Consider the following 24,039-nt stretch of genomic DNA (forward strand, 5'->3'; position numbering starts at 1 on the left):
TGCTTGAGAGGTCAGCGTGCCCAGTCGTCGTAACAACCCACATCCCACCTTTTTCTGCCGCCAAGGCGGTGAAGCTTCCTTGAGGCAGCGGCGCATGTGAATGGAAACTTTCCCTCCATCTGCACGGCTTCGAAGACCTTTTGTCTTGCACCCGTCCGCCACCTCGCAACCGACGCATTGCCCCCCTCTTCGTACGCTGAAAGGCGCAGCACGTTGCGGACATGGCGGCCAACGAGAATGACCGCGAAGTGTAAGATTTCCGCCTTCACGACTTGCACAATCCGCACCTGCTGATCTCCTCTGCGCGCAGTTCGAGGCTCTGGCGCATAGTCCGCACCACGAAACAGATGTGTGCTGATCGCGTACGTCTCGACACCCCTCTTCTATATGCCGCCTTTCCATCTCCCGCGCCATTCTAACCATTCACGATGATCTAGGGCTACGAACTCACCGAAGAAGAATGCAACATCTCCCTCGACAGCTTCCGCCAACAATACACCGACGAGACCGGCGCACCCCAGCGAACCAAAATGGCCTTCACCGCGCGACCGGCGGAAGCGATGCTCAAACGCTACACACCCCTCCCCCGAGCCGGCCAGTCCGACGGCCCCGAGCCCCAAATCGGCACTGTGCACGTCGAATTCTCCGGCAGCGCCAACATCGGCATCAAAGACATCAAGGCCTTCGCGCAGCTGCTCAGCGAAAAGAACTACTACACCGGCATCTTTGTAACGGCGTCGGCGCCGACGTCGAGCGCGCTGAAAATTATCCCTTCGCTCCTGCCTACCATTATGGAGATTTTCCGCGAGGAGGACCTGCTGGTGAATATCTCCCGGCATGAGCTGGTGCCGAAGCATCTCCTGCTTAGTCCGGAGGAGAAGAGGAGTCTGCTGGAGAGGTATCGGCTGAAGGAGACGCAGTTGCCGCGCATCCGCGTGGACGATCCGATGGCGAAGTATTTGGGGTTGAGGAGAGGGCAGGTGGTCAAGATCATTCGCAAGAGTGAGACGGCGGGGAGATATGCTAGTTATCGGTGGGCGATATGATGCGTGTAACGGGCAGTTCACGTACGTTTTATCAGGCATGCATAGCGAGGCGTTGGGGGGTGTGGTAAAAGATGAGGTTGTGAGTGACCACGATGTCAACTTCGTGTTCCAGTCGCGCCTCAAAGGGCTTACAGGTCATTACACCTTGTCACAAAACACTTGCACGCTCTGAACCCGATATTAAGACTGCAGGTGCTCTACAGTGATGTGAACACAAGGGTCAAGATTGCGTGAAGATATGAGACGTGCACGAGGCTCTGGTTTGTCAGGAAAGCTGATGTTTCTGAGTAGTTACATAGCTATCTCAACAACTGTTCCCACCATCAAGCCTTTTACTTCGGGTCGTCGAAGACGTAGGTCAGGTGGCAGCGACCGCAGTATTGACGGTTGTGCATGGCCGCCATGAAGATACCGGCACCGCACTGGAGATCTTGTTAGCATCTACTTCACACTTCAACCTCAAATGAAGCGCACTCGCGCACTCACCATCTCAGCGGGACACTCCCTCCTCAAACGCTCAATCTTGCCATCGCCGTCGACCTTGTAGTACTTGAGCACAGCCAACTTGGTCTTCTTGCGCTTATGCTTGATCTTCTTGGGCGTGGTGTACACCTTCTTCTTGCGCTTCTTGCCACCGCCACGCAGACGGAGCACGAGGTGAAGAGTCGACTCCTTCTGGATGTTGTAGTCGGAGAGGGTGCGGCCGTCTTCGAGTTGCTTGCCGGCGAAGATCAGGCGCTGCTGGTCGGGTGGGATGCCCTCCTTGTCTGCGAGAATGTCAGGGGACGAGTTGCTAGGCCGCCAAACATGGACGAGACTGACCCTGGATCTTGGACTTGACATTGTCGATGGTATCGGACGACTCCACCTCAAGGGTGATGGTCTTGCCCGTCACTGTTCCTTCATCAGTACCGACTCATCAACATCTCGCGCATACGGACAACATACGGGTCTTGACGAAGATCTGCATCTTTGTCTAGGCAGCGTGCGATGCCGATGCCTTCCTCAACAAATGGAGCGGATGAAGGTCGAAGACAAGATGCGGTGAAAGCGGGATTTGTAAAAGTGGTGTGCGGGAGTGGCCAGCGCCAAGAACATCGGCGAAGCCAGAACTTTTCGCCGATGCCCGCGGATGCAGGCGCGGGACGAGCCGCTGCAGCGCTTGCGACAGAGGGAAGGAGCGTTGGTGGGGTGACGAAAGAGGAAACAACAAAAAAACAGATCGCAAGTGAACGTCTTCCGACCTACACCTCGCACTCCACCTCCTCCACCACACTTCCAACTACTACCCAAACCCATCGCATCGCACCTGTACATACCAAACCAATCCAGACCACTTCGCCCGCGTCGAAACCTTTTTGAACCCATTGCACAGCGGGCCAAAAGGCCGACCGAGGGAACGTGACTTCATCCAACAAACGCAACCCTCGACTGAGTAAAAGCTCATAAACCACCGCGCCCGGCGGTCGCGGCTTGCACTGCGTGAGGTACGATCGATTCTCATGCACTTGAAATGATCGAGAGTGGCTGTGCTGATAGACCTCCTGCAAAAAGTACCGGACCATAGAGGCATTGACTTGCTCTCGACCAATCGCAACCCATCCCGGACTCGACTTGCATATTGTCTTCACTCGACAAACGACGAAAATGCTGTCCCTCAATTCCACCTCGAGCGCCCAGAAGCGACGCCAACTCCATCGCCGACAACAATCGCTCGAAGTGCCCCCTCCCCTGACCAACCCTCTTCCTGCCCTCACCCGAAAGACTACCCGACCAGCCAACGAGCAACATCGACGAGGCCTCAGTCTCGACCAGAGTCTGGGTAGACTTGACTCGGCCACCGGATTTCGCCCACTTCCCCCGCAGGACCAAACTCAGGACCAGGAACCATTCCAAGGAACTTCGCCCATACGGATTCAACTGGACACCACTAACCTAGGACACCAACACCCACAGCATTACGTGCAAGAAACGCAGCAGCACAGACCAGCCCAGCCGGGCTACCAGGCGCAGGACTTTCAGTCGCACCTCCAGCAGCAACTGAAAGGAAACATCAACTCCCCCTCCACCCCCACCATCATCGCCCCCATTCCCACTCATCCCAACCAAGAACAAGCCCTCCAAGACCTCCAACAGCATCTGGAGTGGTATCAGAGCAACTTCGGTCAATCACCGTCACCCGTTCCCGTCATGCAGGCCGCTCCAGCTTTCACAGTCACTCCTCAGATGACGACCAACATGCAGATGAACGCTGTCGAGGCCCAAGGCACACCGCACCAATTCGTGGTCACCCTGCCGCAGACACCCGTCTCTCACAACCAGCCACGCACGGTCCCGAACACGCCTCAGCAGTACGTTCAGAACTGGCCCAGCCCTCCGGCGACAGCTCCAAAGCACCTTCGCAGCCAAAGCTTCCAACTGGACGTCGCCCCAATGCCCAACTCACCGTACGGCCACGACTCGTTCACTGCCAGCACTGATCACATCTATGGCTCTTCCGTCTACTCCTCTTCCAACGTCGACCCAGCGTCACCAGGCCGTAGCTACAATGGAGCCTCAATGCCCACGCTCTTTGAAGAGCCAGCGCATCCAATGCATGGAGCACTGCTCCTCCAAGCCACCGGTGGAGCGTCCGACGACTTCAACAGCCCCAACTTCATCGTCGGCATGGGCTTGTCTCCTCACTCAGCGATGATGCAAAACATGGGCGAAGACGTCAACGCCACCATCGTCGACACTGGCGTTCCAGCGGAAGAAGTCGACATGAACATCTCTGCTCAGGACGAGAAGACCAAGAACTGGTACTGCCTCTACGAGCTTGACAATGGCAAGACATGCGGCAAATCGTTCAAGCGCAAGGAGAACGCGCGCTCTCACGTCCAGAACCACATGGGTGATCGCCAATTCCAATGCAATGACTGCGGCAAGACCTTCGTCCGTCAGCACGACATGAAGCGCCACGCAGCCATTCACAAAGACGACCGTCCCCACATATGTCCCTGCGGTAGCAAATTCGCTCGGCACGACGCCCTCACCCGTCACCGTCAGCGCGGCATGTGCAAAGGCGCGCTCCCCGGCTACGAGAAGTCGGAAGAAGAGAAGCCCAAGCGCGGCCGTCCCAAGAAGAACCGGCCAGACGAGAAGACCCGCACAACCAAATCCAACAAAGCGCGTCAAATGGACTACGACAACAGCATGGCCCTGACCGCCGCCATCTCCAACGCAGACTACTCCTCGCCCAACAGCTCGGGCATGAGCGAGCACAGCCTCCCCATGACGCCCCCGGACACCTCCGACTTCGACGCCGACGCCTTCATCAACATGGCCAACCACACGGAAGTCGACTACGACCAAATGGCCGTCGACCAATACAGCCACTGGCGCGACACCCCGCCCACCTCCCCCGCCACCTCGCACCACAATCCCATCAAGACCATCTCGCCCGCGCTCCTCAACAACCAAGGCTTCACAGGCGCCTCCAGCCCCCTCAGCCAGCCAGAGCACTACGGCGCTGTCGACTCGCAGCCCCATGCGCCCTTCCAGCGCCTCGCGTCACCCGAGTACGACTCCACGAACGGCAGCAGCCCGTACAACGGCGACGAGCCGGTGGACATGCACGATGTGAGCTGGAGCTCGCTCCTTCAGCACGACAAGGAGGATTCGGTGTTCTTCAGCAAGGATACTGAGGTGGCGACTGCTGCTTCGCTCGGTCCGATGCTGGATCAGTGGCTTGCGACTCATTAGCGTTGCCGCGTCGGCGGAGGTGTACGATAATGGACAAGTCTCAACGCGCACAATGAAGAAAGTGATGGACGGACGGACTCGGCAATGGAATGTGACGATTACGAATGACTGGGAGAAGGAATGGGATGAGTGGGTGGGATTTGCTTTTTAGCGGGCGTTCAAGGCGTTGGCGTTGTTTGATTTACTCGGAGGAGGAAGGTGGAAGAGAGGAGGATGTAGTAGGAGAGAAGAGAGAATGGGGATTGTTATTATTTCTTGACAGCGTTCTTCGGGGTTTCGCGGTCCATACCTTCCCACTGTCATTACTGCAGCCCGGATCATGGCACTGTCCGCAGTCCTGATCGCACGTAAGGTAGCTTATGTACCATAGCAATATGCTCTGCTCCCTGCACCGTCCTCCTCCAAGGCCCCGTAATCTTCTCGCAGCCCTTCTCATCCGACGTCCCATTTGCCGCTCTACGTGACCTCTCCACTCACCATCCCATCAAACCACCCCCAACCACGCCGCCACCATAGCAAACATCGCCCCCAAAAACGCAAAGTCATTCGCAGGCAATCCCATGCGCAACCTCGGGCCAGCAAAGGGAGCCATAAAAGGCCACGCAACCACGATTCCCGCAAACACAAGAACGGGACCGCCCGACTTCTCTCGAGCGGTGTAGAGTAGCACCAGCAGAGCGAAGATGGTGATGGGAGAATTGGACCGCACAAGTGTGAGGAGCGCGCGGGTGTTTGAGCAGGGCACGATGAGGTCGGTTGGGTCGCTCAGCAGGCGCTCTTCGTTCGAGGGCGAGTGCGTTTTGATCCATTGCTTGTATGAATCGATCTGTTCTGGCGTTGCTGGACTCGTGTGTCCAGAGATCGATGCGGATGTTGATAGATGGCGGTGGTAGCGTTCCATCTTGGCTTCTATTTGGGCGAGAAGCTGCGCGCGGCAGAGGAGCAGGTCTCTATCGTTTTGGCGGTGCTGCCATTCGGGTTGGTGAGCGGTTCTACTCCCGGGTTGAGCCGGTGTTGCTCGTTGTAGAGTTCCGATTGCTTCGTCGTAGCGTTGAAGGTGGGCTTCGAGGTCCAGGAGTTCGTCTTGGAGGGAAAGGAGGATGCGATGGGTGAGATGGGCGAATCTGCGGTAGAGAGCGGGAGGTTCGAAGTCGGGTTTGCTAGGTGCGGTGTTATTGTCTGGAGGCCCGGTGCCAGTAGCATGGTTGCTTCTGCTCGCCGGCGGAGTTGTGTGGTTATTGACTGCGTGTGTGGGTACAGTGGTGCCCGATGGACTTGGCCATGGGTAGTGCTGCGGTGGTGTTTGGTGGAAGTAAAGCGAATGAGGTGGAGGGGACCACGGGGTCGGAAGTACACGCGGTTGATCGTATACGGTTGGTCGATAATGCGGGTAACCTCGTTGGGCGTATGGCATGTGGGAAGATGGGAAGTTGTAGTCATGGCTAACACCGTCTGCGTGTTGTGGAGAGCTGTGCTGAAAGCCCGGCCTGGGATGTTGTGCTTGCTCTTCTAAAGGGGAAGGCAGGGAAGGTGGTACATCTGGTTTGTCTTCTGATTCATCTTCGACCGAAGGTTGTAGTTCCAGGCTCGCGTCGAGTCTCTCATTGCCTGACATGTTGTTTTCTGTTGGCCGGGTCGATTCACCGGATTGAAGCGACCTCTTCTCCATGTAGTCTTCTTCTCCTGCCTCCGTGCTTGTAGGAGACGGGGGAGTAGATTCCGACGATGGTGTCGAGGCAACCTCGCTCACATCCGCATCCGAATGATCCTCACGAGAAGGCGAGGAGGAGGAGAGAAGCTCAGATTGTCCAGTAGATTCTTGCTCCGTAGAGCGATCCAAGTAGTCAAGAGCATTTGGAAGTTTAATCGGTTGACGGTGAGACCTCCTCTGTTTCGCCTGGTCGAGGATAGGTCTCGATTTCTTCCCCATCGTCTCCGGAGAAAGCGGCCGGCTGTTGTATCCCTGCTGTGTAATGGTACAATCGCTGCTGCTTGAGCGGGATGGAGTCTTTGGTGTTGAAGGCGAAGGCAACAGACGGGACAATGTTGCTCTCAGCGTCCGCTCGTTGGTTTGATGAGGTCGGGTGAAGGCTCGCTTCCGCGGATGTATGCCTGCCCTGCCTTTACCACTCGTGATGGACGACTTGTCGTCGATGTTGAGCGAGCGTGAATGGTTGGAGCGCTGGGCGGTTGACAGCCTTGCGGAGGGTTCTGTTCGCCTTCTGCCGGCCCTGGTCTCCGTTCGTCTCCGGGCGATAGAGCGCGCCCCTGTAGCTTTGTCTGCAGCTTCCCGTTCCAGAATTGGACCTGTCACTTTAGGTGGTACAAGGGAAAGTCCGGTCTCTGCATGTAGCTTCACAGATGACAGATCAGTCTACCTGACGTTAGACGCCATCGGTGTTGGCAACATACCATGGTGCCCAATGTACAGTTGAAGGCAATGTCCAGCAGCGAGGCTCGAAAGAACACGAAAGAAGCATGGAGCAAAGAAACAAGAAGGAAAGGAATGAAGAAACGGAGGAGGAAACGGCAGAAATACGGTCGTCGTCCAACAAGGCACAAGGCCGAAGACAGGGGGTACAATTGGATCGCATCTTCAGACGGGGAGAGAGGGAAAAGATACCTTGGGAGATTGCTGTTCGCCGTCTTTGGTGTGACCCAACGTATGCGTGCGGCTTGCAGCAGAAGCGGGAGATGTGCTGAACAATGATTCGCGCCAGCACATCGCGCCGGTGAGAAGCAAGGAGGGAAGTGGGATATGCGAGTCCGAGGTACTTCTGACAGATGGGTGTACTGCATCTGTCAGCCGCATTTCACCACCCAAATTAATCGACCGTCAGCATCATTGTCTTATCTATTGCACCAACGAAATCAAACAATGGGCTCTCTGTACAACCAAAGCATTCCCATCCTCATCAAGCAGATGCGGAATCTGTCCCACCACCTGACGAAGGCCGTGCAGTATGCCGAACAACAGAATGTGAAGCAAGAGAAGATGCTCGAATGGCGTATGCTCCACGACCTGCAAGGACCGTGAGTTGGTAGTCACCAGCACTCTACTACCCAGTCTCCTGCTGACCGGCGTCATCTATCAACAGCCTCCTCTACCAAATCCAAAGCGTCTTGAACGCCGCCAAGTTCCTCCCCTTCCGTATAGGCGCGCTAAAGGAAGACACGTACTTCCCGGACGACGAAAGGACGTTTGAAGAACTGCTGGCCCGCACTGCTACTACTCTTCAACTGCTCGAGAGCGTCGACGAGCAATTCATGGACTCGCTCGACGGCAGCGAGCCGGTCATCATGAGGACGAAGGGGCAAAACTTCAAGTTCGCCAATCGTCAGGCGTATATAGCGAACTTCGGCATGCCGAATTTCTACTTCCATCTCACGACCGCTTACTTCACTCTGCGCTCTTTGGGGGTCAGGTTGACTCCAATGGAGTTCCATGGCTGGGGCACGCTTGAGAAGACGGATGAGCCGTAGGCAAGGGGGTTGCCCGTCGAGTTAGTGCCGAACAATGGCCAATGCAAGACCGATCTCGTGTCACCCACATCCCGTCTTCCGGAATGTACACTTGTGCCTTTTGAGACGTATCACATTGCAATCACATAGAGCAGAACACGGTCGGTGATGTTCGGCGGTGGAGCGGTGCAAGCAATTCCTCCAATCACGTGCCACTAGCCAGAATCCGAACTTCACCTCTGCAACTTAATTTCCATCGCCGTAATTGTAGCTATCAATATTCACGACCAGCAGCGACATCATGGCGCGAAAAGCGCTGCAGACCGACCAGATCGTCAAGCTCATCGTCGGCGCCGGCCAGGCCTCGCCTTCACCCCCCGTCGGGCCAGCATTGGGCAGCAAAGGCGTCAAGTCCATGGACTTTTGCAAGGTAAGACGAAAACACACCCCTCTCCATCCTCAAATCGCACAGTTCCACCCCAAAACAATCCCATTGTAGCGCCAATCTAACCTCGTCCCTCTCACGCAGGAATTCAACGCCCGCACCGCAAACTACATCACCGGCACCCCGATTCCCGCCCGCGTCACCGTCCGCCCCGACCGCTCCTTCACCTTCGAAATCCGCACCCCGCCCACAGCCTCCCTCCTCCTCTCCGCCGCAGGCGTGGCACCGATCAAGAACAAGCTCAAAGGCGCGGGCAACACATCCGGACCGAATTCCAAGGCGGGCACTGAGGCAAAGGGCAAGGCGTCGTTCAATGCGGGCGCGGCCCCGGGGAATGCGGGTTTGGGCAGCGTGGGCACCGTCAGTTTGAAGCATGTGTATGAGATTGCGAGGATTAAGCAGAGCGAGTCGCGGCTCTCGGGCATTTCGTTGGAGGGCATGGTGAAGACGGTGATTGCGCAGGCGGGGAGTATGGGGGTGGTTGTGGTGCCGTGAGGAAAGGAATGAGGGACGGCCGAACGAATTGCATAGCGACCGGCGTCTTTCATCTTGGTGTATCCTGCCGGCAGGGACCAAGATACCCTCGCGAACTGTACGAATACAACTGTCCACCTCGAACCTGCGAACCATCGCCCTCCACTCCACACACTCCACCTCCGCCACCAATCTCACCCACCGCCACACTCCCAATGACATCAATCCCGCCCACCACATGCAGTCGCACAAAACACCGCCACCACCAATCAACCACCAGCCACGCCGCCTCACCAGTGCGGCAACAGGCTAAACCCCGGCCCAACTTCCACGCCTATATCAACGAAATCCCGCGCGCCAACAATCAATGCCACCCGGGCCGAGTCGTCGGTATATGTGTGGGTTGTCTATCCGAGTGCGTCGCCATCAAGCTAGCCGCGGGTGCAGGACATACTCCGAGTAGCTCCTACGTTTGAACAAACAATGGGGCGAAAAAAGCCGGGCTCGCGTCGCGAAACCCGGGTGGACGGCGCTCTTTTTTGGTCCTTGCTCGGATCTTTGAGGAGAGAGGGGCTGCTGGCGAGAGCAAGGCCGCGAGTTCGAGTCTGGGAGGGAAGTGGTGTTCGAGAGCATTCTCCTTTTGCTATGCGGATGTATGAATGAGGTGGATGGCAGTGGGCGAGGTGGTTTATTTAGGTTCTTGGCACATCTACGCCCCTTTTACATCTCCTCCTTGACTGTCTAGAGGGAAGCTGGGTGAGTGACTGAGTGCACGGCCGCAGAGTAGGCTCCATGGACGAGCACACTTCTCACCACAGTGTTGTTCAATTTCCACCCCTCGCCGTCGCGTGAATTCACAATAACTTTAGCCAACAGTATATTAGGGAAAGGGAAGATATAGGAACGGTAAATCCGCGTGCAGAATAAAAATCCCGTGTAGACATCAAGTCCACACGGCTTCAATTACTAGCGGTATTAAACACCGAATCTAACCCTCTTCACCCCATCTCCTGACCAGCCGTCGATGCGTGTCATCATGTCAAAAAAAGAAGCAAAGGCCTCAGGAAGGATTCAAGCGAAGCACCAGCGCTAGTCTCAGAAGAAAGACCTTCCCATTGTCTATTCCCGCGTCCACCCACCCCGATTCTATTTTTGCGCCCCGCCTTCCCAATCCCAGTGGTGTTGTATATGCCAGAGCAAAAGAGCCTTCCAGGCCCGGCTCCCCAAGCGAATGTAAAAGCTGTACAGCGTGTTGATGTTTTCCCGATTGTGGTAATACAGGAAAGTAAGCGAATGTAGGGTATCTCTCGAAACCAGGTAAAAAGAGAACAAAGCCGACCGTCCCAGGGAGTCCCAAAAAGTATTAGTGAGCTGCGCCGAGCTCGGGGAAAATAGGTGTTGCCGCCGGCCTGTGCATGCCTGACGCGGGAGCAAAGTCGATGAGCTCTACCGGCGTTCGTGCGGCAGGCCGGCGGGAGAAGAGGAAGGGGGAAAGAAAGCGCGCCGCCACGCCACGCTAAAGCGAATCCCGTAGTGAACAAAAGAGGCCGTCAAGTCGTCATTCTGCGCCCCGGGCTGCAGCCGGTGTTTGGGGCGAGAAGCAGGGTGTCTATTCCAGCGTACGCGTGCACCGCAGCATGTCGTCGCTCCTATGCTTTTGGCGGATGCTCTGTGTCGGAGGTGTATGACGCTAGCGTCTCGCCTTCCCATGAGCCCTCGGAGATGGGCGAGCGGACGCCGGTGGAGGGGTCGCGGCTGCTGCTGGAGAAGCTGGAGCTGGAGCCGATGGTCCACTCGTCGCTATCGGCGTGGAAGCGGGCGGGGTGGAAGTCGTCGAGGTCGGCGAAGTCGTCGTAGGAGGGGTAGGCGGTGGGGTCATCGTCATCGGGCTCGCCGTATTCGACGTAGTCGTAGTCCCAGCGGAACATTTTGCCCTCCTGCAGGCGTGGGAGGAAGCGGCGGAAGAGGTAGTAGATGAAGATGGAGATGGTGCTGCCGGCTACGAGGTCGATGGCGTAGTGGTGCGAAAGGTACATGGTGGACCACCACAGCCAGCCGACGTAAAAGATGAAGAGCGGTTGTAGGCGCGGGAAGGTGTGGGCCATGAAGAGCGCTTCGATAGTGGCGCAGCCGGAGTGTAGGGAGGGGAAGGCGCCGAAGACGACGGGCGAGGCGGTGAAGGTGGAGGTGTAGAGTTTGATGCCAAAGAGCTCGTCGATGGCTGCGAGGCCAGCGGGAGAGCCGGGAATGGAGTAGTTCGCGGGTGCGAGGCCGTAGATGTTCTCATACCACGGCGGAGAGCATGGGAAGAGCAGCTGCGTCATGACGCCAAAGATGTTCATGTAGCCAAACGCTCTTGCAAATATGGGCGCAGTTCCGGGCGGTCCAAAGATGAACATGAGGCCGGTGCAGACAAAGGGCGCGCCGAAGTGGGTGATGCCGTACGGCAGCCAGGCGAGAACGTTGAGCACGTTGTTCTTGTGCGCGGAGAGGATGTTGCTGAGGTTTGCGCCGTAGAGGATGTTCTCGAGGGCGGGTAAGATGCGCACCCAGATGGGCGGGCGGTATTCGCCGGAGATGAACTGGCAGGCGTAGAAGCCGACGAGCCAGCCGGCGATGGGGAGGAAGGGGAGGAAGAATTGGCGGGTGAGCGGTATTATCAGGCTGGTCATGAGCAATGCGGCGAGCAGCGTCTTGAATAGCGGGCCGTGGGTGGGTATGATGCACAGGCTGAAGATGCCGATGAGGGCCAAGAAGAGGTATTGGGCGTCGTAGTAGCTCCATTGGTGTGTTCGGAGGGCGCGGAGGGTATCGGAGGGGCTGATGGAGGTGTTGAGCGACGCGATGGAGGAGGTGGGCGTCTGCATGGAGCGTATGCGCGAGCGGGTGGAGCGGAACTTGCGTCGTATTCGATGCGGGAGGAGGATGTGGACGGAGGGCCATGAGAAGGGCAGTTTGGAGACGGAGAAGAAGCGCTGGGTGGAGTCGTCGCCCCCGAGGGAGAAATATTGGGTGAGCATGGCGGCGCGGGCGTGGATGAAGGTGTATGGTGTGTCGTGTGCGCGCGTGAGGATGAGAGCAGTGGCGGATGTCTGGAGGCCGTGGGCAGCCCGGCCAGCCCAGGTGAGGAAGTCGCGGGTGACACAAGCCGGTTGGCAGGGCAGGAGCGAAGGGCGGCGGAGGCGTGTGGAGGGCGGAGAGTCGCAAAGGAGGTGGCAGAGGAGAGAGGTAAGACGGAGGTGGAGAGAAAGTGGTGATGTGGTTATCAGATGTTGGCCCGGCGCTGGCAGCGAGTTGCTGGGGATCGCGGGAGATTAATCGGGTTTCTTGGGCTGGGGCTAGCGATGGTTGGCGGCCGCAATCTCTTTCCGCGCCGCACGCGACAAGCGTCGATCCCGCGCCCGATGATGCACACTCCAACGCGCACGAGACCAGCTGGATTGCTCTGCACTGCCCGCACGCGCACAGAAAAAGTGCGAAATGCGAAGTAGAAGTGTTTGGAATGGTCTTCCTCTACCCTCGACGGCGCTGATGGCTGCAACACAGGTGTATTGGCGATGGATGAGGCCGGACGGTGCTGATGCTGGAATTGCCAACTCTTACATCAGCGCGCCAACCGGCTGCTCACGGAGAGAGTGAGCAGCCGAGTCCGTCCGGGCTGACTTGCTTCTACGTCCCAAACCTATTCGCCTTGCTGCACGTCCGACATAAAATTCATATTTTCACTCGGCAACACGCGGTGATTGGTGGACGGGGGTGGATGTGGGCGGATGCTGTGCATAAAACGGCGTCTAACCTTGCCAATCCACACCGGTGGCTTGGTGAAATGACTTCAGCCCGCAGTGCTAGCCTCTCTGCTCTTTTTTTCACTCGCTTGGCGTCTTTTCTTCATGTGCCCGCGCTGACATAGCATGTGATGGTGGGCAAGTCAGTGAAACGGGCAATTTCGCGGTTGAACCAAACCACCCTGCCCCTACCCATATCACCTATCCTTTCCCATTCAACGTCCTCACAACACTCCTATCTATATTGCATACCGTATGCGCCATGCAAAAGCCAAGGCGCAGTCAGCTGAATCTGATTCCAGCTTGCTGCTGATGCCGCGCCGAAGCAATAGTGGAGCCCTGACCGCAGCCACAGCTCGATGATGTAATCCCACCCAAGCTTCATGTTGAGCGCGATCGCAAGCAATCGACGCCCAGCCACCGAGTAATTGATCGAGCACATCGACATTTACTCTTGTTCGACTTCACGTGACACGACTGACTGCACTTCACCACTTCTCCTACTCCTTCATGCCCGTGAACGAAGTGGAAGGCCTGAGAATATCGAATGCATCAAGTACCAAGTACTAGGTAAGAAACGCCAAGGCAAGCCGAGACAGCCGGCCACAGCTGGAACAGACGGCTGTCGGAGCTCGCGCCTCGCACTCGCAGGCATGGCATCCTCCGTCCCGAGAGCGACGCTACGTGCAAGGCATAGACCGCAACCGCGCAAAGTGCAAAATGCAGAACGCAAAACGCCGCAAAAGATCCACAAGCTCCGCCGCAGCATCATCTATGCCCCATTGACTACCCCAGTTTGCGGCTTCTTCGCCTTCAGCATCCCGGTGTGCAGCGGGAAAGGCTGGCCCATCCAAATGGCCCGCTGCGTGTGATCTCGATATTCGTCGTTGGTGTTGGGATGCACCAGAGCACTCAATGGACCGCGATGAATTGTCAACCACGGAATAAAACTGCCAAATTGCTGAGGCGTGAACAAGTTGACCTCGAACATCGCCACGGGGTGCGGGCCAATCGGTCTATCCCACACTTTGTAGACTCGCAGCTCGGGAACTGTACAGACACAGTCAGCCTGATGGTACCCTCGTAACTGATCACCGTGTAAGACGCACACTCTCGTCGAATCCTCTCATGCAGCTCCTTGGCAAACTTGGTCTCAAACTCGTTGCCTTGCAGGTAGTAGATGTGCACATCGAAGCCGCCGCGTTCGTCTTTCAACAGCGGGTCCACGAATTCGGTGTAGGAGGTGCTGGGAGACTTGGCCGGCGGGTTCACAAACGACTTTCCGTCCTTTTGCTTCTCCCTGCGAGCGAGTCAGTCGAAGCCTTGCTTCTGCGAGATGTTGCGCGCCGCTGCACCCACTCAGACAAAGGCTCCAGGCCTTGGTAGCCCTTCAGCGGAGACTCGTATTCGTAATCATATGGGTCGGCCATGGTGGAGGGCGTGTCGTGTAGCGTATTCCAACGGTCGATGCGTGTGAGTTAGGTCGAGTAGTCCTGTGGTTGCGCACCAGCGACGTCTTCTTATACCAATATCGAATCCGTGGTTTATTCAGCAGAGGCCAGCCTTCACACGCTTGACTTGCTCCCTGCTTATTTCAGCAGCGGCTCAGGTCCGCGCTTGATTTCCAACCCGGGTACAGCATTGGGGAGATATCCGTCTCGTGCACGCTCGCCGGACAAATGGCAGCGCGTCCAACTAGTAATGTAGGTTGATGAAAATCGCACAGCTTGCCAGCAATTGCGCCATCTTGTTCTTCGCTATCCCGTGCCATCTCCCATCCATGCCGCCCCACCATCACGTGCCCGCGGGGGCAGCTCGCGTCGCTGGCGCGAAATTTAGAGTTTCAATTTGTCGCGACTCTCAACTCCATCAATCTGCAGGTCTGCGCCGACTTTCGTCCCAGTCACCCTCTCGCATTTCAGCACCCACATATTGATATCTGTATTGCTACGGCATGTCGAGCGATACGCATGCGACTTCACAAGCCATTCAGACCGTCAAAAATGCGCTGAAGAAGTGGGAATGGGAGTTTCGCGCGGCGAATGGAGGGAGGAAGCCAGGGCGCGAGGACATCAAGAACGATGCGGCAATTTGTGCGTCTACTATGCAGGCGGCTTGAGGATCGATCGTGCTAACGGATCGCGCGATATCCAGCTGCACAGTATGAGGAGTACGACAGGCTCACCGGTCGAGGATCGAAAACTCGCTCATCCCCACGAACACGGCAGCCGAAGGGCGATAATGGAAAACCCGATGAACGCGTTCTACAAGGCCGATCGGCGAACAGTGTAGCTGCTACTCCGAAAAAGGCTTCAAAGTTTACAGAGGCGATCGAGGACAATCCGGCACAAGAGGATGAGCCAACACCAGCATGCGTTCGCTTTGCCCTCGGGCCAACACCGCAGAAAGACGGCGCGGTGCTGAGCCTGTTCGACTCCTTTCCTACCCCTACACCGTCGAAAAGCGTCGACACTCTCACCGCGTCAATGGCGGCCACTGTAAACGCCACCCCAAGCAAGTCAAGCGCCCAGCAATCCTCAGAACAAAAGTTGGCCAAAACACCGCAATCGTCCGCGAAAAGATACTACCTCGAAGCTTTCGGCGGCACGCCGCTGAAGCGGAAGAGAGATGACGAGGACGTCTTCACGCCTAGTACCGTCAAGAAGCAGTTCGCTACCCCCGCTTTCCTACGCCGGAATCGTTCGTTGGCCCCGATCGACGAGGAAGACGGGGAAGGTGCTGCTCTGCCGTTCAAGAAACGAGGACTGGTGCGGAGTCTGAGCGCCATTATTCAGGGGCTGAAGAAGCAAGAGGAAGAGCGACTGGAGGATGAGTGGGACGTTCTGAACGAGATTGAAGCAGAAGAAGCAGATGGAGGGGAGACGCGGTCGAAGGGAGACAAAGTGCTTGTGGAGGATAGCCAGGCTGTCGAGATGCCGCTTGGCCCGGATCAAGGCGTTGAATCCGATGAGGAGCGCGGAGATCAAAACGCATTAGACGCCAATGGGCAACCGAGGAAGGTGTGGAAGAAGAAGGGGCTGAAGCGGCAGACGCGGCGTTCGATCATGCGGCCTGTGCTGCACAAAGCGCAGAAAGCTGTGGACGATGGTAAGGGCGAGGACGACGAATCAGACGATGCTGCGTCCCGTGGAGAAGCATCCGGAGATGAATCAAAGACGACTACCAAGCCTGGCGCAGAAGACGGCAACACGGAGAAGAAGAAGCGAAAGGTCAGCGCGCAAGCTCACGCCAATTTCCGCAAGCTCAAGATCAAGAACAAGAACTCCAAAGCCAATGGGCGGGGCGGGAGGTTTGGCAGGAGGTGATCTTTGTGTTGGCATTCTGATGCTTGTGTGTGTTAACATGCTTGCTGTTCTGTAGACCTGTCGAAGCCGTGCGCTCGTACTCATGTCCGCGCCCTTTTGCCTCTCAACCCATTCTGGAGCCGTCCATGCCTGCGCTGTGTCCATGAATATACTCAGCGCTTTCTCCCACATGTCCGCTCAAACCGTAATACTCTCATATGCCCCCCCACTCAGCCGCAGTTCCAGCGAATTGTCATCCATCTCCGTTGCAACGTCTCATAAACCATCAGCTCATCCGCTCATACGTCTCCTCCCAAGCCATAAATCAGCCAAGCAGCGAGGCAAAAAAGCCACCAACCGCTAGAATCAACCCAGCATCAAATCCAAAGATCGAGCCAGGCGATCCAGCCATCAGCAAGCCCTCCCACCACACCACCCAGCCCACCCAGCCAGCCTAACGCACCATCCCCATGACACAAAAACCTCCAGCAAACCCACCCCAGCAATCCACACCTGGCTTCAAATCCCACCATCGAGCCAGAAAGCACGCCACTTCACCCAACTCACGATCCGCTCTTGCGAGCCCGCTTTTTCGCGGGCGTCTGCTTTTGAGCTGCGTTCTCGGGTTCCTTAGCTGGGCGTCCGCTGCGCTTCTCCTGCGCCGTGGCGTTGTTTCCTTCGCTGTTGGGGGCGATGGGAGTGGACTGGTTGGCTGCGTGGGGAGCTTTTGCGGCGGTTGCTTTTGGACGGGGTTGCGTGCCTGGCGTGGCGTCCTCGGTGGGATTGGTGGATTGCGAGCCAGGGAGAGTGATATGCTGCTCAGTAGTGCTAGGAGCAACGGGGGAAGCGAGAGCTGGCTGCTCTGTCCCCTGGCGAAGGACAGGTTCTTCCCCCTTTCCGTTCGCGAGCCCGGCCCCCTTGCCCTGTTCCAGCGCCGATATGCTCTTTGCCTGCGCCTGCTGCGCGGAGGTGAGGCTGGCTTCACCGCCATTGGGAGTGGCGGGAGCTGGCACGATACCTCCGGCGGCAGCGAGGCTGGTGAACAGGCGGGACTTCACGGGGTTGACTTTCCTGCGCTTGATCTCGGGTTTGTAGAGAGGCGCAGAGGTGGTGTCGTTGTTGTCGTCGTCGTGCTTGCGCTTGTTTGAGGCGGCGGGGATGGGAGCGGCGGGCACCACGGCGGGGACAGAAGGCACAGGCTCCGGCTTCTCCTGAGCTTCGGTCACCGGGGTAGTGACGGGAGCGGCGACGCCTTTCTCGTAGTCCTCGGTCTCAGCATCCGGAAGACCAGCGTACGGATCGAGCTTCTTCATATCCGCCTCCTTCTTCTTCTGAAACGCTGCTGCCCGTCTGGCGTCCTTCTCCTCCTTTCTCAGCTTCAATTCCGCCGCCTTGCTCTCGAAACTCTCAATCTGCCTTCTGTGGCGCTCGTGCTCGGTGGGGGGAGCGAACTGGTCGTCGAAAGCGTACTTCTCCGGGTCGACGATCTCGAGCTTCTTCGGCTGCGGCGGGTTCCGAGCGGCCTCTTGCCTGGCCAGAGTCCCGTTGAGAGGCGCCGGGAGGATTTCGATGCCAGGCTCTTCCGTGCCCCAGCTGGTGGCCCCAGGCGGCAGCGCTAGTCCGGCGAGGATCTGAACCCTCTTGGCGGGCTGGAAGATCTCCCCGACGTGCTTGCGCTTCGTGGGGTTGTTGAGCTCCTGGCTCTTGTTGGTGATTGGCTCATGCAGAGGGGAAGTGGCTTGTGGCGCCGCGGTGTCGTGCCCGTTCGGCTGGTGTTGATCCTCAGCCAGAGCGTCAGTAAGCTTCTGGGCCAGGATGTCGTTTTCTTCTTCGTCGAAGGCCTCGTTGAGTTTCTTGACCATGAGGCGGTTGTGGAGAGCGGATTGCTTGCTGCCTCTGGTCTGGGGACGGACGGATTTGGAGGAACCGGAGATGCTGGCGCCGCTCTTGTATTTGGAGACGCTCGCCTTGGAGAGGCCCTTGGGGCTCGGGGTGGGAGTGGGAGATCTGGCCTTGCGGGAGCGAGGGGCTTTGGAGGTAGTAGAGGGAACCATTTGAGCGGTGATGTGGTGATGTGTCGTAGGTTTGGGTGGCGTGGAAGGTGTGTGGAAGGTGTGTGGAAGGTTGGTTGAGGAGGAGAGTCGTTGGTTTCGAGATCTGCAGGTCCGAGAAACCGTTTGAAGATCGAAGCGACGAGTTACCGTGCCCAGGTGGTGCAGAACGGTATACACGGCGAGTGTTTGAGCTATAAAGAGTTCGGATGATGTCGTGGCTGAGTAGTGGTAGTAGAGGGAGATGAAGGGAGGCGGTGGTCGATGAATCTGTAGGTGCTAGAACGAACGATGTCTCGTTTGGCGAAGGCGGCAGCGATGTGCAGACGCTCAAGCAGTGCAGAAGCAGCGAGATGTGAAGAGTGTTGCAGAGTTGTGCGATGTGCAAGGGATGCAAAGAGTGCTGGGTCAAGAAGGGTGTTGAACGATGGTGAGAAGTGGGAGAAGAATGTCTTTGCAAGCGGGAAGGGACAACACTCGGGGGAATGAAATTTGCAGAACGTCACGGAACGTCACGCGTGCTCTCGAAGGGGAAGGAGCGGGAAACTTTGAATGTTCGGTGGCGGGGTGGGACTGTGGAACCTGGGTGGTGAATGCACAGACGGCGGCGTCTGAAGTGTGAATTTGCAGTTTGACTTGTCTCCTGATAGACGGAGGAGCATGATAGAATGCATTGGAGCGGAGGATATGTGCTTGGTTTGTGAGCACACGCCGTCTGGCCGTTCTGGCGAGGGGTTGCCGTAGGATGGTGCATGTTCTGCAGCATGCACATACCAAGGGGTCACATGCTTCGCATAAATGGCCCATTGATCTCTCTTTGGTCAAGAGGATCGGGTTTTGACGTTTTTCCAGCCACTCAGTCGCCCGTCTGATTCCATCCTGCTCATACTCCACCCGATCAGGCAGAGTCGGATAATCATGGCATCCAGCGGCCACGACAGGGAGCGTAAGGCCATCCAGCTCGTCGCTCTGCAGGACAATGCCTCTCAATGCAGCAACGTAGCTCAATGAACCATCCCTCACGCCGCCGCCGGCGCAGCAACCGCACCCTTTTTCTTCTTCTTACTCTTCTCCTTCTTCCGCTTACTCCGATCCCTCTTCTTCAAACTCTGCATCCCCGCCCTACACACCTCCGCATACCGCGCAAAGAAAGCCGCCATCTCCTCCGGCTGCACGACAGTACTCAGCTTGACCTTATCGGGGTTCTTGGTCTTCATGTCGGCCTTGGTGCTCTCGCCATCTGTTGCTCGGACGATGAGGGGGAGGGGATGAGGCGGGTGCAAGTCCCAGAGGGGATCGTCGGCTACTTTGACGGGTTTTTGGGGGGCTGATGAGGTGTCGAATGTCACTGCGCGGAGTGAGTGTTAGCGCGTAGCTTCCGCACGAGTGAAGCAAGGAACGTACTTCTTTTCTGGGTGAGGTGCACGGAGCCATGGCCCTTTTTCTGTGTCTTTTCGACGAGGGCGGCGAGTTGGGAGAAGAAGTCCTCATTGCTGAGGTGTTCACGCGACATTTTGTCGTTAATGCGCACAAGATTGGGGCCAAATAAGGGGAATGGAGAGGTGGTGGTGGGCGTTTTGGATGAAGTGCGGTCGGAATTTCTGCCCCACACCCACGACCGCCTGCCGCCTTGCTGTTTGCTGGATCCACATCGATTGGATCGCCGCAACTGACGTAACTCCAATGGCATTTATTATTTGATTCAAAGCACACTTTTGATCTTGTCTTCTACCTTTTCCACTGACTCTCAATACTACCTGTCAAGACTATTGTGAAATTCCCCCATCGGACCCAACATGGCAGCGACAACACCCCGCACATTAGAAGGCAAAGTGTGAGTTTACCACTCCATGTCCTTTCCATACGCATTCAACTAACTCTTCTTGCCATCAGGGCCATAGTCACTGGCGGCTCACGAGGCATCGGCTCTGCCATTGCCTTCACTCTCGCCAGCCACGGCGCCAAAGTGGCCATCACATATACCAGCGACCGCTCCAGCGAACCCACCAAGGCCCTGGTAGAGCGCATCTCATCCGAAGCGAAAAGCAGGGCCATCAGCATCCAATGCGACCTCAAAGACCCCAAATCCCCGCAGAAAATCGTCGACGAGACGGTCAAGGAGTTCGGGCACATCGATATCCTGGTGAACAACGCCGCCGTCTTCTCCACCACCTTCCTCCCGGACATCACCCTACAGCTCTTCGAGGACCTCTTCCACACCAATGTCCGTGCGCCTATGCTGCTCAGCCAGGCGGTGCTGCCCCACCTCCGCCGCCCGGGACGCATCATCAACATCAGCAGCATTGGCGCCAGGGAGGGCCATCCCGGCTCAGGTACCTATGCCGCGACTAAGGGCGCATTGGAGGCTTACACTCGCACCTGGGCTGCAGAACTAGGCAAGGACGAGACGACGGTGAATTGCGTCAACCCCGGGCCGGTGGAGAGTGAGATGTTGGATTCAGTCAGTGAGGAGGTCAAGGGGCCGCAATTCCTTGCCACGCCGGTAGGGAAGCGCGCGGGCAAGCCGGAGGAGATTGCGAATGTCGTTGCCTTTTTGGCGGAGGAGAGGAGCAGCTGGATTAGTGGGCAGTGCATCAGTGCCAGCGGTGGCTATGCGCAGTATTGATTTGGTGTCAGCCTTGCCGAACTCGAGTCACGTGCGCGAGGATATCTTGACCCGGCCCGGGAACTTTCTGGAACAAGATAGAACATATCTGTATTGATAGATTAGAGCACATCTCTAAGAATAGAATAGATATTGTGAAGCAAAGGTATACATCTATCATACTCTGCCAACTGCAAGGCACATGACGCCACAATTCTGCATCGACGGAATTATTCAGAATCCCAACACCAAAAACTTCCCCAACTCCACCTCCTCACCCAACCAATGCAACAATGAGCCGCGACGCCTACAGAGGCCCCAAGCTGCCCAAAACACTGCTCGCACAGGTTCAAGGCTCGCAGGGCCCTCAGAACGGCCGGCGCAATGTGTCGCGCAAAGATCGCCGCCGCGCCGAGCGGGTCGAGAAGAAAAGCCAGACGTCCATCCGACGGCCGATGACCAAGTTGGATAATGCGCGCGCACGCCATGCGCGTAATACTGAGAATGCGGATGCGAGTGATGGGTTTAGCGAAGAGGAGGATGATGAGGAGGAGGAGGTCGTGCGGCCTGTCAAAGTTGCGAAGAGAGAGGGGGAGGATGCGAAGCCGCTTAAATCTATTTTGAAGAGGAGGGAGGAGAGGGCGGAAGTACAGTCTGCTTCTTCGGACGAAGAGGAGGAGGGGTCAGAGGAGTCGGGAAGCGACGCCGGCTTTGTGGCGTCTGCTCGTGGGGCGAAGAGGAAGCTGGAAGACGATGATGCGGAGATTGCGGCTTTGGAGAAGAGACTGGGGATGAAGAGCAAGAAGAGCAAGGCGTCGAAAGATGAAGGGTTGGACTGGCTCGTGGATGGCTTGGGAGATGAGAGTGGCAGTGACCTGGAAGATGGGGGTCGGGTACGGAAGAGCGCGGAGGATGAGGAATGGTTGAAGAGCAAGAGGATGAAGACTGCGGGCGCCAAGCGTCTGAATACCAAGAAGGTGGACAGAGAGGATGATGGCAGTGACGATGACAGCGACGATCTCTCGAAGAACGAGCTAGATGAAGAAGAAGAGAGTGGTGACGAGGACGGCGCCGACGCTTTCGAAGATGACGAGGGTGACGAGGACGATGATTCTGAGCAAGAAGATACGCGCTCCAAATTGCAGACCACCCGCCAACGAGAGAATCCATATCTCCCTCCAGTCTCTGCGACACCGGCCAACAAATACATCCCACCGTCACTGCGAAAGGAGACCTCCACGGAAGAGGGAGAACTTCTCAGGCAAATCCGACGACAGATCCAAGGTCTCCTGAATCGTCTGTCTGACGCCAACATCCTCTCTATCGTCAAATCCCTCGAAGAAGTCTACTCTCGACATCCCCGCCAACACGTCACCTCCACCCTCGTTGATCTCCTCGCCGGCCTAATCACAGATGCCGCTCCCTTGAATGACACCTTCCTCATCCTCCACGCCGCCTTCGCAGCGGCATTGTACCGCCAGCTCGGCCCCGATTTCGGCGCGCACCTGCTCGAGAAAATGGTGGAGTCCTTCGCCCACCACCACAACACTAAGACCTTCTCGTCGGGCAAGCAGAGTCTCAACGTCCTCGCCTTCTTGTCGTACCTCTACACCTTTCAGCTCGTTGGAAGTGGGCTTCTTTTCGACTACATTCGCCTGCTTCTGAATGACTTTTCCGAAAATAATACCGAGCTGCTGCTGCGTGTGATTCGCACATCCGGCCAGCAACTTCGTCAGGACGATCCATCTGCACTCAAAGACATCGTGCTGCTCCTGCAAAAGTCCGGCGCCATTGCCTCAGGAGAAGCCAACCTCTCCGTCCGCACGAAGTTCATGATCGAGACCATCAACGACCTCAAGAACAACCGGATGAAACAAGGCGCAGCCGCATCTGCGCTGGCAAGCGAGCACACGACGAAAATGAAGAAATTCCTCTCGTCCCTCAACACCAATGCGTCCTTCAAATCGACCGAGCCTCTCCGCCTCACCCTCGCCGACATCCACAACGCCGACAGGAAAGGCAAATGGTGGCTTGTGGGCGCCAGCTACCTCGATCCGCACAAATCGCAAACACCCACCGCCTCTACTGCAGCCACGACGCAGAACAACCTCGTCGACGACGCCGGCTACGAATCCGAGAACCCCGATGCCACTAACCTCGCCCGCCTTGCGCGAGCCCAGGGCATGAACACCGCCGTGCGCCGCGCCATCTTCATCACCCTGCTCTCTTCCGCCTCCTATGCCGAAGCACACGAGCGCATAACCAAATTGCATCTCAAGTCTAAGCAGCAGCTGGAGATTCCGCGGGTGCTGGTGCATTGCGTCGGCGCAGAGGAGAGGTATAACCCCTTCTACGCCCTTGTCGCGCGAAGGTTCTGCGCGGAGCGGGGACTAAGGAAGGGCATGGTCTTTGCCGTTTGGGATGTAGTGGGAGGCATGGTGGAGGAGGAAGATGCTGAAGAGGGCATGGCGATGCGCAAAGTCATGAATGTGGGCAAGTTCTGCGCGTACCTGACTGCCAGCGGGGGCATGGATATGAAAGTGCTGCGCAAGGTGGATTTTGCTTCGCTGACTTACGGGTCGCGGCAGAGCGTGTTTGTCGAAGTGTACCTCACGACTCTGCTCGTGCAGCTGCGGAAAGACCTACGTGGGAAGAGCGAGGTGGAGGCCGAGGATGCGATCAAGGCGCTTTTTGCCAGGACGGGCGAGGTGTCTGGATTGGCGGCGGGATTGTCAATGTTTGTAAGGGATGTGTTGGTCGACGGACATCTGGCGATGGGGAAGAAGGAGAAAAAGGCGCTGCGATGGGGATGTGAGATTGCTGCTGATGTTTTGAGGGATGCTGTGGCGAAGGGACGGGAAGTCGTAGAGGATGATGAGGAGTCTGACTGATGCACACGAATGAGGCTGCGGCGATCGGACGAATATGCGTCCATCCTCTGCTACCGCGCGGGTAAGCAAGTGCCTAGGAATTTTCTGGCCAAGCTTTCGACCCAATACATTAATGGACATCAGTCCCTCCCATCTCCACTGCACCGACTTCACTTACCCCATCAACACACATGGAACACTATCAAACTCCCCATCCCTTATCACGACACCACTGCCGCATGTGCCGTCCAT

At 57.0% G+C, this 24,039-nt stretch overlaps 13 protein-coding genes across 13 annotated transcripts; 7 read left to right on the plus strand and 6 right to left on the minus strand.

The window, feature by feature from the left end:
- The first annotated feature begins 127 nt into the window (after window positions 1-127).
- BDY17DRAFT_341984 (RNA polymerase) lies at window positions 128-1,334 on the plus strand. The gene is made up of 3 exons (XM_033738003.1): window positions 128-250; window positions 311-362; window positions 438-1,334. The coding sequence occupies exons 1-3, from the start codon at window positions 222-224 to the stop codon at window positions 1,044-1,046; spliced, it is 690 nt and encodes a 229-aa protein (XP_033593758.1). The 5' UTR covers window positions 128-221; the 3' UTR covers window positions 1,047-1,334.
- BDY17DRAFT_288498 (ubiquitin-related domain-containing protein) lies at window positions 1,335-2,090 on the minus strand. Its single transcript, XM_033732198.1, has 4 exons — window positions 1,995-2,090; window positions 1,869-1,940; window positions 1,533-1,813; window positions 1,335-1,468 (listed from the first exon to the last, which is right to left on the minus strand). Exons 1-4 carry the CDS (start codon window positions 2,014-2,016, stop codon window positions 1,379-1,381), a joined length of 465 nt encoding a protein of 154 aa, XP_033593759.1. The 5' UTR covers window positions 2,017-2,090; the 3' UTR covers window positions 1,335-1,378.
- A 474-nt stretch (window positions 2,091-2,564) lies between these two features.
- On the plus strand, window positions 2,565-4,864 carry BDY17DRAFT_5534 (uncharacterized protein). The gene has a single exon (XM_033738499.1). It carries the CDS (start codon window positions 2,694-2,696, stop codon window positions 4,788-4,790), a length of 2,097 nt encoding a protein of 698 aa, XP_033593760.1. The 5' UTR covers window positions 2,565-2,693; the 3' UTR covers window positions 4,791-4,864.
- Window positions 4,865-5,274: 410 nt separating this feature from the next.
- BDY17DRAFT_319752 (uncharacterized protein) lies at window positions 5,275-6,405 on the minus strand (the record flags this gene model as incomplete). Its single annotated transcript, XM_033736328.1, has 1 exon — window positions 5,275-6,405. The coding sequence occupies one exon, from the start codon at window positions 6,403-6,405 to the stop codon at window positions 5,275-5,277; it is 1,131 nt and encodes a 376-aa protein (XP_033593761.1).
- A 1,263-nt stretch (window positions 6,406-7,668) lies between these two features.
- BDY17DRAFT_319753 (uncharacterized protein) lies at window positions 7,669-8,273 on the plus strand (the record flags this gene model as incomplete). Its single annotated transcript, XM_033736329.1, has 2 exons — window positions 7,669-7,823; window positions 7,889-8,273. The coding sequence occupies 2 exons, from the start codon at window positions 7,669-7,671 to the stop codon at window positions 8,271-8,273; spliced, it is 540 nt and encodes a 179-aa protein (XP_033593762.1).
- Window positions 8,274-8,553: 280 nt separating this feature from the next.
- On the plus strand, window positions 8,554-9,192 carry BDY17DRAFT_319754 (ribosomal protein L11, N-terminal domain-containing protein; the record flags this gene model as incomplete). The annotated part of the gene is made up of 2 exons (XM_033736330.1): window positions 8,554-8,682; window positions 8,782-9,192. 2 exons carry the CDS (start codon window positions 8,554-8,556, stop codon window positions 9,190-9,192), a joined length of 540 nt encoding a protein of 179 aa, XP_033593763.1.
- A 1,658-nt stretch (window positions 9,193-10,850) lies between these two features.
- Window positions 10,851-12,095, minus strand: BDY17DRAFT_235138 (uncharacterized protein; the record flags this gene model as incomplete). The annotated part of the gene is made up of 1 exon (XM_033730285.1): window positions 10,851-12,095. A coding segment is annotated over one exon (1,245 nt), but the record flags the coding sequence as incomplete, so codon positions are not given.
- Window positions 12,096-13,728: 1,633 nt separating this feature from the next.
- Window positions 13,729-14,386, minus strand: BDY17DRAFT_319756 (DOPA-like domain-containing protein; the record flags this gene model as incomplete). The annotated part of the gene is made up of 3 exons (XM_033736331.1): window positions 13,729-14,006; window positions 14,066-14,256; window positions 14,316-14,386. The coding sequence occupies 3 exons, from the start codon at window positions 14,384-14,386 to the stop codon at window positions 13,729-13,731; spliced, it is 540 nt and encodes a 179-aa protein (XP_033593765.1).
- A 524-nt stretch (window positions 14,387-14,910) lies between these two features.
- On the plus strand, window positions 14,911-16,282 carry BDY17DRAFT_319757 (DNA replication/checkpoint protein; the record flags this gene model as incomplete). The annotated part of the gene is made up of 2 exons (XM_033736332.1): window positions 14,911-15,049; window positions 15,111-16,282. The coding sequence occupies 2 exons, from the start codon at window positions 14,911-14,913 to the stop codon at window positions 16,280-16,282; spliced, it is 1,311 nt and encodes a 436-aa protein (XP_033593766.1).
- Window positions 16,283-16,699: 417 nt separating this feature from the next.
- Window positions 16,700-18,518, minus strand: BDY17DRAFT_5779 (uncharacterized protein). Its single transcript, XM_033738522.1, has one exon. It carries the CDS (start codon window positions 18,313-18,315, stop codon window positions 16,825-16,827), a length of 1,491 nt encoding a protein of 496 aa, XP_033593767.1. The 5' UTR covers window positions 18,316-18,518; the 3' UTR covers window positions 16,700-16,824.
- An 813-nt stretch (window positions 18,519-19,331) lies between these two features.
- Window positions 19,332-19,825, minus strand: BDY17DRAFT_319759 (signal recognition particle 14kD protein-domain-containing protein; the record flags this gene model as incomplete). The annotated part of the gene is made up of 2 exons (XM_033736333.1): window positions 19,332-19,660; window positions 19,717-19,825. The coding sequence occupies 2 exons, from the start codon at window positions 19,823-19,825 to the stop codon at window positions 19,332-19,334; spliced, it is 438 nt and encodes a 145-aa protein (XP_033593768.1).
- Window positions 19,826-19,987: 162 nt separating this feature from the next.
- On the plus strand, window positions 19,988-21,083 carry BDY17DRAFT_288512 (uncharacterized protein). Its single transcript, XM_033732199.1, has 2 exons — window positions 19,988-20,146; window positions 20,206-21,083. The coding sequence occupies exons 1-2, from the start codon at window positions 20,109-20,111 to the stop codon at window positions 20,936-20,938; spliced, it is 771 nt and encodes a 256-aa protein (XP_033593769.1). The 5' UTR covers window positions 19,988-20,108; the 3' UTR covers window positions 20,939-21,083.
- On the plus strand, window positions 21,084-23,951 carry BDY17DRAFT_288513 (uncharacterized protein). The gene has a single exon (XM_033732200.1). The coding sequence runs from the start codon at window positions 21,211-21,213 to the stop codon at window positions 23,806-23,808; it is 2,598 nt and encodes an 865-aa protein (XP_033593770.1). The 5' UTR covers window positions 21,084-21,210; the 3' UTR covers window positions 23,809-23,951.
- Window positions 23,952-24,039: the final 88 nt, after the last annotated feature.

Source organism: Neohortaea acidophila (genome assembly GCF_010093505.1).
Source record: "Neohortaea acidophila strain CBS 113389 unplaced genomic scaffold BDY17scaffold_1, whole genome shotgun sequence".
NCBI classification, from domain to species: domain Eukaryota; kingdom Fungi; phylum Ascomycota; class Dothideomycetes; order Mycosphaerellales; family Teratosphaeriaceae; genus Neohortaea; species Neohortaea acidophila.

Bases quoted from the DNA above. Each gene is read 5' to 3' on its own strand.
- BDY17DRAFT_341984 (XM_033738003.1), top strand. From the start codon at position 222: ATGGCGGCCAACGAGAATGACCGCGAAGT. The intron at 251-310 runs GTAAGATTTCCG...CTCTGCGCGCAG, and splicing joins AACGAGAATGACCGCGAAGT to TTCGAGGCTCTGGCGCATAG. The intron at 363-437 runs GTACGTCTCGAC...ACGATGATCTAG, and splicing joins AACAGATGTGTGCTGATCGC to GGCTACGAACTCACCGAAGA.
- BDY17DRAFT_288498 (XM_033732198.1), bottom strand. From the start codon at position 2,016: ATGCAGATCTTCGTCAAGACCC. The intron at 1,814-1,868 runs GTCAGTCTCGTC...ACATTCTCGCAG, and splicing joins TGTCAAGTCCAAGATCCAGG to ACAAGGAGGGCATCCCACCC. The intron at 1,469-1,532 runs GTGAGTGCGCGA...CAAGATCTCCAG, and splicing joins GGGAGTGTCCCGCTGAGATG to TGCGGTGCCGGTATCTTCAT.
- BDY17DRAFT_5534 (XM_033738499.1), top strand. From the start codon at position 2,694: ATGCTGTCCCTCAATTCCACCTCGAGCGCCCAGAAGCGACGCCAACTC.
- BDY17DRAFT_5779 (XM_033738522.1), bottom strand. From the start codon at position 18,315: ATGGTTCCCTCTACTACCTCCAAAGCCCCTCGCTCCCGCAAGGCCAGA.
- BDY17DRAFT_288512 (XM_033732199.1), top strand. From the start codon at position 20,109: ATGGCAGCGACAACACCCCGCACATTAGAAGGCAAAGT. The intron at 20,147-20,205 runs GTGAGTTTACCA...TCTTGCCATCAG, and splicing joins CGCACATTAGAAGGCAAAGT to GGCCATAGTCACTGGCGGCT.
- BDY17DRAFT_288513 (XM_033732200.1), top strand. From the start codon at position 21,211: ATGAGCCGCGACGCCTACAGAGGCCCCAAGCTGCCCAAAACACTGCTC.